The 22,506-nt window shown below is 41.6% G+C and overlaps 1 protein-coding gene across 3 annotated transcripts in view; it reads right to left on the bottom strand.

Moving 5' to 3' along the window:
* The window catches only part of ANO4 (anoctamin 4), a 301,902-nt gene that overhangs the window by 106,755 nt on the left and 172,641 nt on the right, over positions 1–22,506 (bottom strand). For all 3 annotated transcript variants that reach the window (XM_059681867.1, XM_059681866.1, XM_059681868.1), the window contains 2 exons: positions 22,354–22,490; positions 19,231–19,389 (listed from right to left, as the gene is read on the bottom strand). In XM_059681867.1, coding sequence (XP_059537850.1) covers positions 19,231–19,389; positions 22,354–22,490 — 296 coding nt within the window. The remainder of the gene's footprint in view (positions 1–19,230; positions 19,390–22,353; positions 22,491–22,506) is intronic.

Below are 22,506 nucleotides of genomic sequence, written 5' to 3' on the forward strand. Positions count from 1 at the left end.
GACCTAAACTATGAGTAGCTTTCTCACAATGATTAGCTTGTTAAAACACTATTATTAGACAGAAAAATTCCATCTTCTTGCCACTACAAAGATTCCAATATCGTTTAAATGTATGAGAAGCTCAAGTAAACCATCCTCTAGGCCACAATTAGGAGAGGACTAGTGCTGAGTTGCTAAGCACCAAGTTTCAAATATTTTGTTGAGTGAACAATGATGCAACATGCTCTTGGTTACTCTGCATCAACCCTGGTAATCCCTATATCAAGCCTAGGAAAATTACTGCATCAGGATAGTTGAAGAAAAGCAGTGCTTGTTGGATCAATCAGGATGGGCTAAGCTAGGCTGCAGTAACTAATAACTCCAAATATCAGTGACTTAACTAGAGCTGTACTGTCAATAGGGTGACTAATAACCAGGATCTTCTGTGACTGTCCCCACACTCAAGCTATGAAGTGCTTGAAATATAGTGAGTCCCAATTAAAATGTGCTGTCTGCAGAAAATATACACTAAATTTGTAAGACTTAGAATGTCTTAAAAAATGTAAAATACCTCCTTAATTTCTACATTAATTACATGTTTAATGGATAATAACTAAATATTGAATTAAATAAAATGAATCGCATGTTTGTGTTTTACTTTTTAGAGGTGGTCACCAGAAAAATATAAAATTACATTATTTCTATTGGATGGTGATAGGATAAAGGTTATTTCTCATTTTGCTACATGTCCACTGCAGGTCAGCTCACTGTAGTGACTCAGTGATTCACACTGATGGGTCACTGTGCCAGAGGGAAGGCAGCCCTCAGTGGGTCTCAGCAGGACACATGCCACTTCTGCACCTAGCCCACAGGACAGAGTAGTTATATGGGCCCATGTCTACAAGGTCAGCAGGGAGAGAAATTATATCTGATAAGTAGTGCTAACTAATGCACACTGGAGTACCCTTCCTCCATCACCTACTCAGGATCACAGGTTTATTGTATAAAGCAAATCTCTCATCTTCCTCACAACAGAACTACTGACAAAGTCATTCAACAAATACCTAAAGAAAATCTCATTTCAACAACATAACCACTCAAAAAGTCATTCAACAAGTGCCTAAAGAGTATCTCAATGACATCCTAAGCCAGTGATGGCGAACCTATGACACGCGTGTCAGAGGTGACACACAAATTCATTTTTTTGGTTGATTTTTCTTTGTTAAATGGCATTTAAACATATAAAATATCAAAAATATAAGTCTTTGTTTTACCATGGTTGCAAATATCAAAAAATTTCTATATGTGACACTGCACCAGAGTTAAGTTAGGGTTTTTCAAAATGCTGACACGCCGAGCTCAAAAGGTTCGTCATCACTGTCCTAGGCACTATGCTGGCTCCTGGAAATATAGAGAAGAACATGGTCCTCAATCTCAGAGAACTTACATTTCAACAGAGCAACTATTATACTAACTACAAACAATGTGATGAATATGAACAGAAGTTGGTCTAATTTCCTTTGGGAGCACAAGAGACAAAATGCTCCCTTTCAGGATGCTCCCTCCATGCAGTGACAAGTCTCTCCTTAGAAGTAAGCAATGTCACTTCTGACCCACATAACTCCAAAGTTCTCTCATAGTTACAGATCATCTTAATATGTGCTTATTCCTTCAAGGTGGCATATTAGACAAGTTGAGCTTAGGGACAAGTATATCAGCACAGGTGTGCTTTATATTATCACAAGTATGCTTTCTATTATCCACCCACTATAACTGTACACAGTTATGACCTAATCAATAACCCACACAGCATTATGCCCTTCGTGAGTTGCAGGGATTAACAGCCACGAAACAAGCATGACCCGGGAAGGATACATGAGCAGGATGTCTCCTGGCAGTGGAGTGCCGGGAGCCGGTCCATCCTTGCTGTTTCAAGGGACCTGGCATATATGGCATACGGTTCTTAATATGTTTGCTCACCTTCTTGCCACTGTGTTTTAACCAAAGTCACCTCTCCGAGAAAGGTTGAATCCCCAGGTAGGGATTTTCCCCTGAAGTTAGGGAGGGAATAAAACCCCTCAACTAAGTGCCAGGCGGGTAATTAATCCCTTTAACTACGAACAATCATGCTTAAACTACATAATCTTTTCTCCCTGGAATGGAGATAAGAAACGCCCTAACCTTTGTAATAGAGATTGATAGGATTGAATCAACTGGTATAAATACAATTGTAACAAGACAGAAACACTCAGAACTTAGAACAGAATCAAGAAGACAGAACCTACACGGAGCCTAGAGACAGAAGAACTTCGCTGGAGAGAGCATGCCGGAGGATCCTGGAGAGGGACTGGCCTCGGAGCCTAGAGACAGAGCCTAGCGGGAGAACATGGCAAGGGATCCTGGACTGAACCTGACTACAGAGATTGGCAGGAGAACCTGACTGGAACCTGGACACTGAACCTGACTGGAGAGCCTGGACAGAACCTGGCTGGAGAACCTAGCGAGGGAACATGGCTACAGAACCTCGCTGGAGATCCGAAGCAGAACCTCTCTGGAGATCCAGACCAGAACTTGGCTGGAGATCTGGGCTAGAGATCCTGGCTAGGCTGCTGATCAACTGAACGCTGTCTCCGTGTCCTTCCTTCTTCTCCGACTCCGTCTACGCCTTTGGGAACCCCTGGACCCGCTGGGGTTGGACCCCGGCAGTGGAGGAGTAATTTAACTTGGGGAATACTTTCTAATGCTCTTGAAGGTTATGAAGGTTATGACATCCCTCCCAAACCTATTCTAATTATCTCTTGGTGGAATGCTGATCAAAATTATAGAGAATGCAGATGGTGCATGTAGCAATATAGCTTATAAAGTTCTCTTTGCCAAGTCTTTGGATGCTCTCACATTTGGAGATCAAGTAGAACAGGAGGGCGAGCAAAGGTGATTGAGAAAGGGCCAGTGAAGAAGGGGGAAATCCAGAAGAACATGCCCTGCCTTCTGAACCAAGAACAGAATGTTTTTCAAGGAACAAGCCACCCTATGGATGAATGCTGCTGACAAGGCCAATACGATTATAGGGATGGCATGACCGCTGGATTCGTTCATAGCTGATCTTTGTAAAAGCAGTTTCTATGGAAGGGTGAGGAAGAAAGCCTGGACTGAATAATTTGAAAAGTATGTGGCAGGCAAGGAAATGAAGGCAGTAATGCTAGACAAATCTTTCAAGGTGTTTCTATGAAGTGGAGAGGAGAAATGAGGCAGTCATTGGAGGAGAATATAGGGGTCAAGGGCTCTTTCTTTTTAAGACATGAGTTACAGAAGCATGTTTGCAATGGTTGAGTAGAGAGGAAAATTTGATGATGCAGGAGAGAGAGGAGCAATGTCCTTGAGAAGGTGAAATGGGAGGGGATTCAGCACATAATAGGAGGGCTCCTGCGATGGCGGCAGACACTGCATTCATAGTTTCAGAGGGAAGGCAGAGAGTGTGGGGACAGGCACAGAAGATCCTGTCTGATTGTTTCCATTTTTAACCAGAGCACAAACAAGGTTATCAGTAAAGGTTGTGTGTGCATGGGGACCCGGTGGTGCAGATGGAGGGGAGAGAGTTGAGGGATGAGAAGAAAGTGTGACATAACAGTTGGCCAACTCCATGACCTGTTCACTCTTTGGTCAGATGTCACCTTCAGTGAACCCCTTACCCCCAACACCCTATTTAAAATTACTACCCCTTTACCCCTAATACTCTTATACACTGTTATGCTTTCTCCTTTGTCATATCACTTATCAGCTTCTTACATATTACGCTATTTACTTATTTATCATGTTTATTGTTCATTGCTCCCCCCATTAGAATGTGAGTACCACCAGATAAGGCTCTTTATTTGGTTCACTAATATATTTCCAAGTGCCTATAATTATGCCAGGCACTATATATTTATCAAATTATTGAAATTTTTTAAACGAACGAATGAATTATAGAAGGAGGCAAAGAAAGGAGAGGAGGGAAGGTGAGAGGAAGGAAAGAAAGTAGTTCATTGATATGATGAAAGTGGACAATAAACCTACTAGGCTCGCTGGGACTTCTTTGGTACTCATCTGAGACAGTGGTCATGATTTAAAGTGAACCACACTGCATGTTTTTCTAGCAACCTTCAGCCATTCAGGTGCAGGCAAAAAGAAGCTGGGGTTTAATCAAGGTCAAGGCTTTGCCACACAAAAAAGCCAAAGAAATAAAGGAATGATAGAATTCAGGTGTGTGCAAATGAACGGTCATAATGATGGACTACGAAACTGAAGCCAAGTAATGAGGGAAAGAAAATGATGGCTAAAAAAGTGGCTGGGACAATTCGTCAGCAGGCTCATTATCATATTCAATATACTTTCCAGTGGCATTTTGGAATATGTACACTGATTCAAAGTAAGTTTCAGTTCCAAGTATTATCTCCAAGTGTTTAAGGGTTTAATTTAGAACTCTCCTTTCCTAAAGAGAGTTCATTTTTAAAAGCTTTATTGTTGAAAGTACTTACATATGACCCCCTTTTCCCCATTGGCCACTTCTAGCCCACCCTGGCCCCCTGCAAGAGATTTCATTTTAAATGAAGATTAAGGTATAGCTTTGCTAAGTATATAGAGAATAAGAAAAAGAAAAAAGGAAAATCACAACTAAAATGTAGTACTTACTTGCTGATTGCTTATCTTTATTTTGCCAACCAAATAAAACATTCTGTGACAAAGAATATCAAGACTAGTTGTTTTTCATTCTACTGGAGTTTGTGCAGAGAACGGCTGGGTGGGTGATCCCTTCCAGCAATCAGAAGCAACACTGGACGCCACTAACATCATTTATCCATGAGTCACCAAATGAAGGACTAGATTTCAGGAGACCCATGGGTCGTTATTAGAGTGAAAAACTAAATCAAGGCAGCTTCAAATAAATGCCAAAGTGATTTACTGCTGTGCAATCCAAAATAATATCCTGACTAAACCAAAGAACCCACAGACTGTGGTGGAGGAGGAGAGGCCCCAAGAGGAGACCTAATGCATTTCTGAAACACTAATGGACGTAAGGTCCCACTGCGTGCCATTTTCCCCACCCACTGGGCTGCTAAAGTCAAGGACACTGTGTGAAGTACAGTTTCATTCTTCTGCTAGCTCTCCTCCAAGCCTTCTATAAAGCTCCTTTTCATATCATCATATATAGAAAAAGTCATAATGGAAAATGGAGGTGAAAAACAAAAACTCTAGTGAGCAATAAACGCCATCTTCTTGGGAGACCATCATGAACTTGGTTAAGTTTGGAGGCAAGAGCTGGGCTAGATGGTTTAGGAAAACCCTTGGCCTGAAAGAAACCCAGCAATGTGATGACTATTTAAACAGATGTACTACGGGATGGGTTTGGTTGCAAAGAAGCGAAATGACGTTAGGTTAGATCACACTGACAAAAATGACGAAAAGATATATATCTGACTAGCATCAGGCCAATCCTTAAGGCCTAGGACAATTATATCTGATATAATTTATATTCGTGGGAATTGCTGGATGAGCATCAACAGTGTGAAAGTCAAGATGAAATGGCAAGCCAGGCACTATGCTAGGCTCTGTAGGGAAACCTGTGTGTTCCTCATGGAATTCCCACTCCAACTGGAGAAGCAGAGATGCACGGCGGAGCCGTGATGCCTCCATCAGAAGTTACTGAACCTTTGCTCATAATTTTCCCTCTGGAATGCCAGGCCTTTCTACTTTCCTGGTTGGTAAATAACTATTCATATTTCAAGACTCAGACCACTCCCTTTAACCTTCCAGAAACCTCTGGGGAGAATCTGAAGTTGCCTTAGTGCTTTTATAGAAACTCTTCAGGATGTATTCTAATCACCAGTCTCAGTCTGTCTTCACTGCTAATCAACGAGCTCTTTAAAGACACAGCGTATTGTGGCAGGTTGCATTGTCCAGAGATGGCCCTGCCAAGAGCTTTCATCCCGTGTCTTCCAGAACCTTGCCACTCTCCAGCCAGAGGTGGCATCCATGCCCATTCCCTTTGATCCCACCTCTGCCAATGGGGTACAGCGCGAGAAACGCTTCTGAGTCTAGGTCATAAAAATGAAGGGTTGTCTTGTTCTGTTGGAACCCAGCCACCATGTCACGTGGAAGCCTGAGGCATCTGAGCCTCGGAGAAGCCCATGGAGAGGACCACGTAGAGAGGAAACCAGGGCCCATGGCTGACAGCCAGCACCAACTTTTCAGCTATATGAAGCAGCCCTCTCAAAAGAGAGCCCACCAGGCCCGTAGAAGTGCTGCTCTAGCTGATCCCTCATGGAGTACAGAACAGCTGTTACTGCCAATCCTGCCCAATTGCAGATCTGAGAGTAAATTAAATGATTGTTGTTTAAAGTCTCATGTTTTGGAGTTGTCATGCAACAATAGATAACTGGAATGCTCTTTCATTTTTGATGCCTGAAATATAATAGACACTCCTTACACTGATGCTTTAACATCAGAGGAGCATGAAGTGAGGGAAGAAGGAACCTTCCTCTTTCATTTTCCTCGTAAGGAAAGAGTTTTCAGCTTGTCTTCCCTTTTTCTATCCTTTTTTCTCCTCATCGCAAACACATGGATGTCTCATTATGTGAACTTGTGACTGCTACCGTCTGACACTCAAATGAAAGATTTGGTCTCAATGAATTCAGGTCTTCCTTGAACAAAAAGAATTGTCTAGTATTAGCATCAGAAGAAATCTGTGGGTATGGGGGAGCTACTGTGACTGTGGCTAATTTGCCCAGCCATGCCATGTGAAACGCCAGAAAAAGCTACTCTACCCTCACCTTGAGGTGCCATGTAAGATTCATGACTGAACCTGTAAAACCATTTGGGTAGGACAGAGAGGGGGCTGGCATAGCTTAAGTGAAGGGACAGGTGGCCAGACAAATCTGTTAGGAGGAGTGCTGGTGACTGCCCTATACTGTTTGGTGTCAGCTTGGCATCTCTGCTCCCTCCTTCTAAAATCTCTGCCCTTACTGCCAAGAAGATCTGGGACTACATTTCCCAGAATCTCCTTTGCTCTGGGAAGATAAGGGCTACTCAAGTGAAATCTGGAAGGTGGAAAAGAAGAGGCTATTTTCCCCCAAGGTAGGCTCTTAGAGGTAGTTATTTGTATAAGCTGAAGACAGCTTCAGGTCAGTTTTTGGAGAATTATCTATACCACACTCAGACATTCTTGAGATCTCTAATGGCTTCCAGGCCAACTTCTGGGATGCACCACTCCCAGCCTTTTCAGCAGTGGTGCAAACCTCTGTATTAAACACTTCATTTTTAGAAGACACAGAGTAGCATGCTTTCCTGCAGAACCCTAAATGACACAGGGGCCAAGCAGTCACAAGCCCTGGGGAAGGCTTTTAGAAGAAACTTTGGTCTATGAGTAGACAAAAATGGGAAGCCCACAAGAAAAGTATCCCCCCCAAAACTGGAAACTAAACTGATAAACTGCAAAGGAAAAGTCAGGGAGGGGGTTACAACAAGATCAGGTTTCCCCGAAGGTCCCAACACTGTTCGTGCACTTGATTTGTCCCTGCTCTGTGCCCTGGGAGAGGTCCTTTAGATGTAAACACCATAGTTTTCCCCATCCTCTCCCCGACCCAAATCCAGCCAGTTTCCCTCCTCCTACAGTGCACCCCTTCTCCCCTTCAGTGACTGTTCCATTTATTCTTCCCACCCTTGTCCCAGTCCCAGCCCACCCGGGATTGTGAAAACAAATGTAATTAGGAATGAAAATTCCAAAGTCTCTCTGTGCTCAGTTCACTCCTTATTTTAGGGCAGGGGTTGGGAGCAACGTCATCTGAGCGCCATACAGAATTATCAACTACAAAATTAGCCTGCTATATTGGGTCAAATATTTAATTAACTCACCCCCTAATGCCTTGGCAGGGCCAGAACAAATGATTTCATGGGCCTTATATGGCCTGTGGGCTGGATATTCCACACCCTTGTTTTAGGGACTTTCCAGAACTCCTATAATTAAACTAGAGGCCCAGTGCATGAAATTTGTGCATGGTGGGGGTGTGTGTGTGTGTGTGGGGGGGGGGGGTTCCTCAGCCTGGCCTGCACCCTCTCCAATCCGGGACCTCTTGGGGGATGTCTGACTGCTGGTTTAGGCCCGATCCCACAGGCAGGCTCCTAACCGCTCACCTGCCTGATAGCCCCTAACCACTCTGCTTACCTGCCTGATAGCCCCTAACTGCCTCTGCCTGCCTGCCTGATCACCCCTAATTGCTTCTGCCTGCCTGCCTGATCACCCCTAACCACCTCTGTCTGCCTGTCTGATTGACTCCAACCACCTCTGCTTGCCTGCCTGATCACCCCTAACCACCTCTGCCTGCCAGGCTGATCACCCCTAATGGCTTCCCCCTGCCTGATTGCCTGTAACCAATCTCCCCTGCTGGCCTGATTGCCCCTAAAATGCTCTCCCCTGCCAGCCTGATTGCCCTTGTCTCTGCCTTGGCCCTGCCACCGTGGCTTTGTCTGGAAGGACATCCGGAAGATGTCCAGTCTATCCAGTCTAAATAGCATATTACCCTTTTATTAGTATAGATAGTGGCTCCCTCTCAGTATCCCAGCATCTTTTCTCCACAGCACTCATCACACCTGACATATTTACTTGTTTATTTAATGCCTGACATATCACACCTGATATATTTGTTTATTTAATGCCTCCCTTCCTTCAATAACAGTAGACATTCAGATATTTGACGAATAGATGAAAAATGATGCCATCTAGAAATGGAATCATCAGGTACCATCAACTGCTCTTAAAATATGTCTAAAGCACAACCAGAAGTGAGTTAAACCTTGGTCCCAGCTTCAGGAGACAGTGCTGCATCATCACTTTTGTAGTTGAAGTATACCAGGCTTGGTTAATGAAATTCAGCTTACCATTCATCTTTGTCAAATTTTCCATATATAGGGATCACAAGCAAGAGACCATGGGCTTACACTTGTCGGTACTGCTTCAAAGTTTTGAAATCTCTCCGTCTTATTAATACATTAGAGGCCTAGTACATGAAATTTGTGCATGGGTAGGGTCCCTAGCGGCTGCTGGCTGGGGCCTCCCTTCCCCTGGCCAGGGCAGGGTCAGCGGGGGGGAGGGGGTGGGGGGAGGAACTTCAGCCAGTTGGCTGGCCAGCCCTGCCCCCTGATCGAACTCCTGGTTGAACTCCCGGTCAAGGGGACAATTTGCACATTAGGCTTTTATTATATAGGAGGATAATACCCACCAGGCCACTTCAACTTTCTCTAGACCAGTGGTAGGCAAACTCGTTAGTCAACAGAGCCAAATATCAACAGTACTTCTTCAAAATAGACTCGCCCAGGCCGAAAACCGACTTCTGCGCATGGGCCACGAAGTTTCAATCGCACTGTACGCGTGCCCGCACATGGTATTTTGTGGAAGAGCCACACTCAAGGGGCCAAAGAGCCGCATGTGGCTCGCAAGCCGCAGTTTGCCAACCACGGCTCTAGACATAAGCCAGGGACCCTTAGTCTAAGAGGTAATGAGGTTGAATGCCCAAGATCAGGAAAGAGGATGACCAGTTGTTGAAATTCTCCCTTTTTAATCAATGCCCCTTACCCCCCGAGTATGTACTTTGAGCAACTTTTAGCAATTTAACATAACATGTAGTAAAAAACAACAGGAACAAAACACCATAAAGAAAGGACTTCAGTTCCTTTAACAGCTGCAACAATGTGATGCCAGCACTTGGAAGTAATACATGATGACAGTGCAAAATGTGTTTTATATCAGACAAGTTCACTCTAGATCACTAAGAAGACCTTTCAGATGAATTATGTTTTGGCTTGTGGGATGGCAACAATACTTCACAATATCACTCAGTTCTTCTGTGCCTTGTCTAATGGTTATATTCTCCCTTTAATGTTGTGCTGTCTTGAGTGAAGGACTATGCATGAGTCACATGAAATATGAATTGGTTTAGAATAATTCTTTGAGTAAATCAGCTCAAGGTAGCTTTGTACTGGTCATCTTGACCTAGCAACAGAAATGTTTTGATTCAACTTTGTCTTCCTAAACAAGCAAAAGCAGTTGAGGCAATCATAATTAGGCTCTCAGATCTTTAAATGGTCTCAAAAATTAGAGTGAAAGTAAGAAAATGCGAGAGGAAAACAGAAAGACAGAGAAGTGATGGAGGTTCTGGCTGGATAGCTCAGTTGGTTATAGTGTCATCGTGATACGCCAACATTTCAGGTTCAATCCCTGGTCAGCACACATATAAGAATCAACCAATGAATGCATAAATAAGTGGAACAACAAATCGATGTTTCTCTCAAATAAATCAATAATTATTTTAAATGATGGAGAGAGAGACAGACATAAAGAATAAGAGAGAAGGAGAGAATGCCACTGCCTTCCCCCATTTGATGAAGCTGCCTTATGATGTACCAGTGAGAATAAAGCTGTGATTCTAATGGACGGATATAGGGCAGTGGTAGGTGACACCAAAAAAGACCCAGTCCTACCCACCAGACCACTTCAACTTTCTCTAGACAGAGGCCAGGGACCCTGAGTCTAAGAGGTGATGAGGTTGAATGCCTGAGATCAGGAAAGAGGATGGCCAGTGCCCCAAACCACGCCCTTCTTTATCAATACCATCAACAAGCATTTATTGAGCCCTTATTATGTGCCAGACTCTTCTAAGCACAAGGTAATGTATGAATGCATTTTATCATCATAACAGCCCCATTAGTTAGAATTATCTCTGATTTAATAAATTAAGAAACTGAGCCTTACCTACTTATTTACTTAGAAAGTGATGAGACAGTAAGTGGATCTGAATCCCAGTTATCTGGTTGAAAGGTAATCTTAACTTACCCTGTCCTTCCCCTCAAATACATAAGTCTCTCTTCTGATGTAGAGAGTCTGGTGTTAAGAGTGGTCCACATGAATGAAAGCATGGAATAGTTGCTTATCATTTCTCCAGCTGCCTCCTGCACACTGCAACAAACTACACAAGGCTGGGTCAAAGGGTCTAAGTCAGTGGTTCTCAACCAGGGATGGATTTTACCCCCCACTCCATCCTGGGGAAAAGTGACGATGCTTGGAGACACTTCTGACTCTCATAACTTGGGGAAGCGCTAGTGGGATCTAGTGGACAGAGGCTCTGGGTCCTGAGAGAGCATCTCCAGCAATAAGCTGGATGTGGTTGCAGAACATAAACAGGGATGAACACAGAAAAGGTAGTCTGGCAGGAGGTGATGGCAGAGACCAATCTGGGTTAGACAAGCACTTTAAATAGGGATGACTTTGTGAAGTTTTCCCTTGAAAAGGGTAAAGCAAGACTAGGATGTGCAACTAAATAGTCTTTTAGCTCCGGGTTGATCTATAATTTCATTCCTGATGAATCCAAACCAAATCCTCTGAAAGAAGAGAAGTGTCTGAACCTTGACCATGCTAAACTTGTGACCTAATGTATTCTGAGTTTTTCCAAGAGTATTAAAGATAAGCATTAATCTCATTCATGAATAGTCATTAGCAAACAGATGGTCAGTTGATGTTGCTATTCCTAATAGTTACATTTTAAGGAACTTTTTAAAATGTAAAAACATTTTTCTAAAAAGTTCTCCTTGAAAAATCATTTTAAAAGTAAAAGAGCTAATGCACTGTACTCAGCTGTTAGGATGACTGCAATGATGATAATAATAAAGATGTAGTAAATGCTTGTAATATGACAGGTACAGAGATAAGCACGTAATATGAATGATCTCATTTAATGATCATAATAACCCATGAAACAGGTCTCATGATTAGCCTCATTTTGCAGATGAGCTAGCTTTCCCAAGAGCACACAGCTTTTAATGGTGGAAACAAATGAGCACACAGAATGTCTAATCCCAGATTCTTAAACACGGTCTCAGTTACTTATTGCCGCATAACAGGTTACCACAAACTTAGAGGCTTCAAAGAACCTGTGAATGTTCTCAGTTTCTATCAGTCAGAAATCCAGGCACAGCTCAGCTGGGTCCTCTGCTCAGGGTGTCACCAAGCTGCCACACAGTCTTGGTCAGACCTGCAGTATCATCAGAGGGCTCGACCGTGGAAAGACCAGCTTCCAAGATCCCTTGGTTGTTGGCAGAACTCATTTCCCTGTGGTTGGAGGAGTGAGACCCTGTTTTCTGGGGGCAGCTGACAGCCAGCAAGAAAACACTGGAGGCCACCCCACCTATCTTTGCATATGACTCCTTTCATAGGCTGTCTCACGACATAGTAGCTGACTGCTTGAAAGCCAGCAAAGGAGTCTATCCAGTGCCGGTCGGCTGAAACCGGATCGTTATCCATTACATAATCCCAGAAGTGACCTGCCACTACATTTGCCATATTCTATTGGTTCAAAGCAAGTCACAGATCCCGTCTGCACTCCAGGGAAGGGGATTACACAAAGGTGTGAAAACCAGAAGGTAGACTTTAGGATCTGTTCATCACAACCACGAGCCAAGTAAGACTGTAATCATGCTTGCGCCCCTTGATTTTTGCCAAATTTGTACATCATCTAAAATATTTAAATTTCCTATATTTCCTTAAACTGACTCACTGTTTAAAATGATTATTTTACAAAGAACTTTTATAGCACAGTCATAACTGGAAAATTAATATTACTTGCCATAAAGAGAAGGTAACACAGAGGTAAAATGAAATGGGAAAGTAAAATAAGAAACAAAGATTTATACCCTACAATGTATTTACCTATATGGGTTCATTTAATCCCCACATAGTTCATGGTAAATAACATTATCCTCATTATTAAAAATGTGAAAACAGAGATCCAGAAAAGTTTAATAAACTGCTCAAGCCCTCTCAGCTTATATGGGATTGTACCAAGAATCAAATCTATAGCTACCAGCAACCAAAATGCAAAGAACTACAGTCTACATAGAAAGCACTTGAATTCATTACGTACCCCAATTTTCCTGGTTCCTTCCTTTTCCTTCTCCTTTTCCGAACTCCCTCTGTCTTCTCAGCCTATCTACTAACCTTGTCAACCCTGAAATTCATCTTTAGATACCAGAAATCAATGTGACACAAGGGTAAGGAGTAAGTATGCTCAGGTTTTAATCCTGGCTTAATTTCTGGTCTTGTCACCTGGGGCAAGTTAGTTCTTTGCCTCAATGGTCTCATCTATAAAGTGGGGACAATAATAGTAAGTGATTAATAAATGTCAGTGAATATTTTAATCATACTATTTTGTCATCATCTCAAAGAAAAGTGTCCAAGATACCCAACCTTGAGTGCTGTTGTATGTATTTACCGCACTTAGAATTTTTCAATCCTTCTGAGAGATGACTGAAAACAAACTGTTTTGACAGGTTACATTATTTTCTGCATTTTCTGTTTTTAAAGCTTACTATATCTCTTTTCGGGCCAATGTCCTTGTGTAGGACTGAGGGGATGAGGTCTTCAGCCCAAAGAAAGGGCTGGCCTGAGCCAGGAGCATGGTCATATATCCCTAGCAGTGGAGGGAAGGCTGCATTTGTGGGCACAGATGCAGGCTGGTGGGTCCATGCCATGGGAGGAACTTGTCATTCTCTTCTTATTGAGTCAAGGACATTGCTCCAAAATTATTTTTTTGCTCTTCTACTTCAAATTTGTTCTTCTCAAATAAATGATTTGTACTAGCTCTCATCGTAAATAGAAAGAACTCTTTCTTGACCCAACTTCATACTCCAGTTTTTACTCATTTCTCTCTTTTCTTTTAGAGTGAACCTCCTTGGAAGAAATATCTATATCTTCTGTCTCCAAATTTTCTCATTCCATTCTTTCTTAAACATACTTTAACCATTCTTTTACTTCCACCTCTTGCCCAGCTCCCCAAAACCCTCCACGTTGCTAAATTCAGTGGCTAACTTTCCGGTCTTGATCTTACCCCACCAGCAGCATCTGACACAAACAATCACTTGCCCTCCCTCCTGAAACACTTTCCTCCAGGCACCATAGCCTCTTGGTTTCCTTCCAACTCCTTTCTGCTGGCTCCTCTGTCCTCCAAATTCATAACACTGCTGCGTCCCACAGCTCAATGTTTGGATCTCTTGCTCCATTTGTAGCTGCTCCTTGGGTGATCTCATCCAAATGTGTATTTCCAGCCCAGATCTCTCCCTGTCTTCCAGACTCTTCTATCCTACTCAGCATCTCCACCACTGGGACACCTCAAACTTAACATGTCTACAAGGGGACCCACTCTTCTTTGCATCCCTGCGAATGGCAACTTTTTTCATTTAACTCTTTAAACGAATAGCATATGACACATGAATAGCCTATGCCTCTTCTCCCTGGCATAACTCGCTCAATCTGTCTGCAATTCCCAGAAGTTCTACTTTCTCTTCTTTTTCTCATTAAACTCTGTTTTAATGGGTCTCAAAATTCTATGACAGAGTTTTGGCCAAGTTTGTTTCCATTATAAAGTACTGATTTTAAAAAACCAATAATTTAAAAACTGCCACACACACACAAACACACACACACACACACCCCAAATGGTCCACAAAACATTCTGCTTTCCTTCTGAAGGTTTTACTGCATTGTCATCATTAACCAGTCTTTTACTATTAAATTGAAATCGCCAATTGAGACAAATAATTCGGAGACTGTTCTTCCATCACTGATTAAGACAGGTGGCAGGGATGGGGATAATATGTATTTAGCCTTCTGAGCTTTCTGGCCAGACTGGGTGGCTGTCAGCTCCAGCTGCCTTCTTGTCCACTGCTTGGATGACACCCACAGCAACTGTCTGTCTCATGTTACGAACAGAAAAAAATGGCCCAGAGGCGGATAGTCAGGGAGGCTCCCAACACACATGGGCTTGCCAGGAACCATTATTGACCAATCTGGCAGCATCACCAGATTTCAAAAACTTAGGGCCATCTTCCAGCTTTTTCCCAGAATGATTACCCATCTTCTCCTTCAGTTCAGGAAATTTGCAAGCAATATGAGCCGTGTGACAGGTGCATAGCCAGCACTGATCTGGCCTGGATGGTTCAGGATAATCAAGCTGTACCTTCTACTCTTCTTAATATCTCCTCTGCTGTGCACTTAACCAAGTTACCATAATTTCTTTCCTGGATTCTTACCAAAAATATCCTAACTGATATTTCTGCTTCTGCCCTTGCCCCCTCTACTCTCTCCCCCGTTTAATATCACCAGGCAACCAGAGTAACCCTAATAAAATAAAAACCAGATCTTGTCATGCCTTTGCTTGAAACTGTCTAAGGACTGTCCATATCACTCAGAAAAGCTAAAGTTTCCCCAGTGACCAGTAAGGCTTCCGTTATCTGTATGGCATAATTTCTTACAATTCTCCACCTTGCTCAGTCAACTCCTGTCATACTAGCCCCTCACTGTTCCATGAACACCCCAGGCATGCTCATGCCTCAGGGCCTTTGCACCTGCTGTTCTCTTTCCTTGGAAGAGAGGTTCACCTTTGCCAACTTTTATAAAAAGTGAACACCCCTTTCAACACTTCCTGCTTTACTTACTTCTCCTTGGAAATTATTGATATTTTAAATATATTTACTTATTTATTTTGTACATTAAGTCCCAACAGGGCAGGGGTTTTTATCAGTTTTATTCATTGCTGAGTTCTTTGGTGCTTGAAATAGTGCCTGGCATAGAATGAGCGTGCAATAAATATTTGTCGAATGAATTAACTACCATCAAGATGGTATGATTTATCTAATTACAGTTATTTTGTAATGACTGTAATAATATGGGTTTTCTCCCACATTCTGCGTGATTCTAAAGAGGAAAAATCTGCTCCATTAATATAACTGCTGTGCACACATTCTAAATAACTCAAAAGTCATCCATGGCTGGAACCGGTTTGGCTCAGTGGATAGAGCGTCGGCCTGCGGACTGAAAGGTCCCAGGTTCGATTCCGGTCAAGGGCATGTACCTGGGTTGCGGGCACATCCCCAGTAGGAGGTGTGCAGGAGGCAGCTGATCGATGTTTCTCTCTCATCGATGTTTCTAACTCTCTATCTCTCTCCCTTCCTTTCTGTAAAAAATCAATAAAATATATTAAAAAAAAAGTCATCCATGATTTGACTACTTATATAAAGGAAAAGATACATTGTATTAATGATAATGATTTCAAAAATTAAAAATGGAACATACCTAAAACACAAAATGTGAATGAATTAACATATATGTGTGTACCTTTAGGAAGGGAAATCTCTTTAAATAAGGTATCACCAAGAAGCAAATCACTTGAAAAGAATACTTTGAGAATTTTGCTGTTCTTTTGCTTTCTCCTGGCTAATATGAGTTACAGACTATCAAAGACCCAGGGTGCCAAAACAAGAACGTACCCGCTGACCAACCAGGCTGGGGCAAAGGTTTTAAGAAAGATGAAAGGCGACTATGTCCTTGCTTTTATCATGAAATAAAGATTCTCCTGGCTGTGCTTCTTGACACTTAATGTTAAAAGAGATAAGGATTATCTTATCGTCACACTGTTCAACTACAGAGTCTGTCTTTGCCCACCTGTGTAACATGTTTCCCATCATTTTTGGACATCAGGATACACAGCTCATGAAGAAGACACTGGTAATTCACAAAATGTACTTAGTGTCAATCATTTCAGATGTACTAGCTTAGGGATTCCTGGGTTTTCTTTTTTTCTTTTCCACTTGAATCAAATTCTTTGTTTTAGGTATAAAAGGTTGAAGTCACTTCCGGAAGCTGAAATAGTCATTAAAATGGTCTCTCCCTCTCAGCTGTTTATACAACGCTTGACTTAAATAAGAGTGCTTCTGATGGTTTCTAACTCTAATGATGCCACGTAGGTACAGATCTATTGTTCAACCAAGGGGCATTGTTGTAATTCTTTGTGGCAGGGAAAAATTAATTTATCTATAATTTCCTGCTGCTTCCTAACCTGCAAAGGCTCCTCATCTTTTTGTCTGTTTGTTTGTTAATCCTCACCTGAGGGTATTTTTTCATTCATTTTTAGAAAGAGTGGAAGGGAGGGGGAGAGACACAGAGAGAGAAACATCAATGTGAGAGAAGCACATCAATTGGTTACCTCCCACACACCCCAACCAGAAACAGGGATCTAGCCAGCAACTGAGGTCTGTGCCCTTGACTGGAATCAAACCTGGGACCCTTTGGTCCGCGGGCCCACGCTCTAACAACTGAGCCAAACTGGCTAGGGCAAAGCTCCTCTTCTTGCTGAGCTGGCTAAGGCGTTGAGGATGCACAGCAGAACCCAGAGGCAGGGTTATAGCCAATTGTGCCACTTAAGCAAAGGGTGGCAGAAAAAGACAGGGACCGGGCGGTGGAAAAGGCTACTTGGGAAGAAGGTTTCTTTCTAGCTGTCGGTAGTGGATAGAAGACTGAGGGATAAAGGAGAAAGAAGCTGCAGCTCAGTATAAAACCTCTGGAGCGAAGGGGAGGAAGAGATGCTTAGAATGTTTTTATGAAGTTTTGCCATACGGTGACATCACCCCTTTCCCCAATAACTGTGTTTTTTTCCTAGTTACATTAAAATAAATACCAAGCTATTAAAATTTTTAAGACTTATAACCAAACAAAATTATCCTATATACAGCCATAGTCATGAAAGCAGTCCAGCATCACACCATGGTCAGCACAACTACAGTATATAAAACAGGGTGAATAATCCTTCCCAGCTGCCTGCTTGGCATTCAAATGATAGATGGATGCTGTAGTCTGGATATTTCAGGAGACATGCACGAGATTTGTCATCTCTTTAGTAATGTGCATTATTTTAAAACGTAGTAGGCTTTTTGAGTTTTAACTAATAAGTCATGAAATGACATTGTAAAGACCTACATAGAAGAAATCCCAGGAATCGAGAAAATAGTCATAAAACTTAAAATATAAATCATTAATTAAGTGAAGCTAACTGATGGGAATCAAAGTTTTGAAAGGGTCAGAATGGATCAGAAAAAGGACTGACATTATGTAGGATCATATAGCAATTCAGAGCTCTTATTTATTTATATAAAAATCCAGAAATTTAGCAGCAAGAATAAAAGATGAAAGGATACATTTTAGGCTAAAATAAATTAAAGCACTATTAATGTTAAGAAAAGAGACTAGACAGTTGCCTCACTAAGAACTTAAAGAACAAGATTCATCAAAGACATGTTCAATGGGGATAGAACCACACAAAATGGAAACAACAGCATGTTTCATTCTGTCTGAGGCACTTCCAACTGAGTCTTTTGAGTAATCTGGTTCCTTTCCTAAGAACGAGTCTCTAAGACCACACTCATCTTGCCATTTTTCTAATTCTCTTTCTGGAGACATTCTAGAAAAACACTGCTTGTTTTTTAAATCCTCAAGAGTTGAGACCAGTCTAACAGATGTGGAAAAGTCCCTTTTATCTGATGGGTCCCAAGAGAAGCATGCAACCTGCACCATACAAGGAAAAACCTGCGTGTTGATTTCAAAGATCTCTCTCCTCAGTCTTGAGGAGAATAATCAGAAACAAAACATTTTAATTGCCAAGATGTGCTTCTGATTGACGAGGAAAAGCTCCATAATCTTTGCACCATATTTAGGGAAGAGTTACATAATCCACCACCCAGGACCAAGTTCTACACATGCACACAGTATTTCTGGGTACAGAACAGTCTCATTGTGGCTGGGCCTCTTGTACCTTTCTCACGAAATTACTCCTTAAAACTCCCCATGTAGAGGGGAAGGAGAGAAGGGGGAGAGAGAATCCTGGGAGGTAACTCTTGAGTCCGGGAACATGATAAAAACAGTCAGAATGTTTCTCAAAACTGGAACCATTTTGTAAGTTCCAGCTGTTTGGGGCCAAGTCGGCCAGTCTCTTCTGGTGAGTGAGGATGCCCAAGCTCATTATGTTTCCTGAAATATAAAAACAGCCTCCCGTGAGGGGTGACTGTATTTTATGTAAAGTTGGCCTTAATCCATGAGACCAGAACACCCCATTCACATAGAGGAAGCAGATAAAGGAAGTCTGGTAAATTATAACACTTTGAAACGATCGATTCCATGGGAATAGAGTATTTTGATTTTCACGAAATCATTTGGCATTAAAATGCTCTCAAGGCAAACTGTGTTGTGAAAGTCTAATTGCTGGAACATTCCCCAAACACTGGATTGGCAAACTCCGACCAAATAAAACACTCAGTTAACATAATGACTAATTTTTTAAATTGCCTCTTGATATGAATAATGGAATGTTTATATTTTTCTCATCCAAGCCAACTAGTTACCTCTTTCTCCATTTGTAATCCTTCCGCTCTAATATTTCTTTCAAACACTTCTCTCTTTTCCGTCTGGGGGTTAGATTTTCTGTACACAAGAATGTAGTCAATTCGACACTTTCCATCTCTGAAGTAAAGGCCATTTGATTTGGTTTTTTCCCGTACTGTCTGCATACAAAGAGAAAGGACCAGCTTAAGACACTCATAAAACAGAGCCTTGGGTGAATAATGTTAAAGAAAAATTAAAACAAAATGCATTAGTCCTGTGTTTTATAAAAATTACATTTTTTATTACCGAAACATGTAAACAAAAGAAACAAAATAAAAATTGGGAAAAAAGCACTATGTCAATTGGGAAAAACTTTGGACACCTAACAATACCACATGTTGGCAAGGATCTATAGCAACTGAGAATTCTCATAGTCTATAAGTGAGAGTGAAAATGGATATACTTACTCCGGAAAACACTGGCATTCTCTTGTAAAATTAAACATTTGCATAACATGCAACCCTAGAGACATTTTTGATAAAGCAAGGAGGAGACATGTATATAAATAGTCATAGCAACATTGTTTATGAGAGTAGAAAATAAAAAACTAGAATTGGTGCTAATGTCCATGAAAAAGTAAATAGGTAAATAAATTGTAGACCATATAGTGGAGTATTTATGCAGCCCTGAACATGAATGAACTGTAGTTGCATCCAGTAATAAGCATAAATCTTAAAAACAACAGTGACAGAAAAAAAGTCACCGAAGACTTCATACTGCATGATGCCACTTTTTATAAAGCACTAAATAAAATAAATCTTTAAAAAGAAGTTGATAAGGCTACAGGTGTATGTGGCAAAACTATTTTAGAGAAAGAGAATAAAAAACAAACAAACATTCAGGAAGATAATACCTTTTGTAGGGTCAAAGGATGGAATTGCAGTTGCTTTGATAGCTTTAGTAATATTCTAGTTCAATGTTTCTTGAATTTTTTTGCCCAAATTCAGAAAAACATTTTACTTTCTGATATTTGTAAACACACACAACACATCTGAGACCAAAGTTTTACAAAGTAATACCTATTTTTTCTACTTGCATGCACACTAATATTAATTTTCCATTCCATCAGGAAACAACTGGAGTTAGTCACTTACAATTAGGTTGCCCCATAATTTGAAAAATACCATTCCAATTTATAAGTTGGGTGGTGTTTCATGGTGTTCATTTTATTATGTTTCATAACTTAAAACCCAGAAATAGCAGGTGTCATTTTTGTCCAGGCGCCATGGGTGTGTTTCAATCACGAACAACATTGAAAGAGACCATCAGGTATGGTGGCCCAGGCTGGGGCCAGGATTCTCGGGCTGATGTTCATGTAAACATGCCTGTAAACTAGCAAGTGGAAATGGGGGAGCTACCTTTTCTCCGGGCCACAGTATTCATGTTTCCAAATGACAGGATGAGGACGGCAAACATGCCCGACTGCCAAGGCCATAGCAAATCCATATTCTTGCACACAAGTGCCACGCATGCAACCTCATCTAAAAGGAGCATGCCAGCCAGGAAGGAAGGAAAGTGTCCATTACCATAGACATTTACACTTGATGACCCATTCTGAGTATTTTTTTTTTATTTTTGCCTTAAAAGATACTCAGAAGTGTAGACAAGTAAACAATTTCTTCATTATTTTCTAAGCAAGGGCACTATCCTATAGAGTTAGCACAAAAACAGGGCCTCAAAGCCCTAACCTTCCTGAGGTTGCTTCCTCATCTAAATTGAGATGAGTTTCTTTTTGAGGTTCCTTTTAAGATCCCTCCAGTAGTCCATACCATGACATTCAAAGTATCTGTGTGAAGAACATGACAAAATGAGTTTTTTCTTTAAAAATAAAATATATGGCCCTAGCTGGTTTGGCTCTGTGGATAGAGTGCTGGCCTGTGGATTGAAGGGTCCTGGGTTCTATTCCAGTCAAGGGCACATGCCTGGGTTGTGGGCTCAATCCCCAGTAGGGGGCGTGCAGGAGGCAGCCGATCAACAATTCTCTCTCATCACTGATGCTTCTCTCTCTCTCCTTCTCACTTCTTCTCTGAAATCAATAAAAATATATTTTAAGAAAGAAAAGTATTTCCTAAAAAACAAACAAACAAGTAATATACATGGATAGTAGTAGCATGTGGTGCTTGCAGGGAAAAGCCTGGGAAACCTGGTGGAAGGAAACATTTTTCTCTGTCATCCTTTCCATGGCTAACTGGCTCTGGAATAACAAAAATATTAGGAATATGCCGTAAATAAATGACCCATTCTGAGTTCCTATTACCTGTATCCAGTGCATATATAAAGGAGATATTAAATCCATAGAGACCCAACCTGAACAACAATGAATGCTTCTAACAAAATACTTCTTTTTTCCAAAATGACATATGAACAGATAGGCCTATTTGCAATTACAATGAGTTTCAGATTACAGAGGCAAATGGAAACTCAGAAAGGCCTGAGGCAACACAATCTATTGAGGGCTGCTGCATTTTGTGTCACCGTTCTAGGTGCTGGGGAGGTTACACAAGGAAAGCCATCCTCGTAAAGCTAACATTTTACTAGTTAGGGACACCCAGAATGTACATTTTCTAAAAATAACAGGTGGTTTTAAGAATCTTCCTTTGGCCCTAGATGGTTTGGCTCAGAGGACTGAGTGTCGACCTAAGGACAAGGGTCCTGAGTTCGACTCTGGTCAAGAGCACATGCCCAGGTTGGGGGCTCGATCCCCAGTGGGGGGTATGCAGGAGGCAGCCCGATCAATGATTCTCTCTCATTGATATTTCTATCTTTCCCCCTCTCTCTCCCTTCCTCTCTGAAATCAATAAAAAGATATATTTTTAAAATCTTCCTTTGTATAAACAAAACATCTTTAGGTATAAGGTAGGAATTGCCTGACTCAGGGACAGTTTGTTTGGAGCCTAGGTAGATTTAGAAGTGCTGAAATATACCAGACCCATGGGAGGTAGCAAAGAATATAAGACCTGCTCCTTGTTTATCAGGAACATACAGTTCAATGAGATGATTACATTAAACAGTCCCTTGGAATATGCTTTACAGGTGCTCGCCTGGGTCAGGAATTGTCTTTTGAAGAAATCACACACTCTTACCTCTCCCCCTGCTTCCAGTCTGCTAGCATCGTCTGAAGTACTGGTCAGGTTTCCAGGGTGAAGGAGAGAATCGTCATCTTTGCAGGGACTGTTGACAGCTTCTAACTCATCAAAAAGAATATTGACGTCCTTGGCCACTAGAACCAGAGTAAA

The sequence above is a fragment of the Myotis daubentonii genome, chromosome 2 (assembly GCF_963259705.1).
Source record: "Myotis daubentonii chromosome 2, mMyoDau2.1, whole genome shotgun sequence".
NCBI classification, from domain to species: domain Eukaryota; kingdom Metazoa; phylum Chordata; class Mammalia; order Chiroptera; family Vespertilionidae; genus Myotis; species Myotis daubentonii.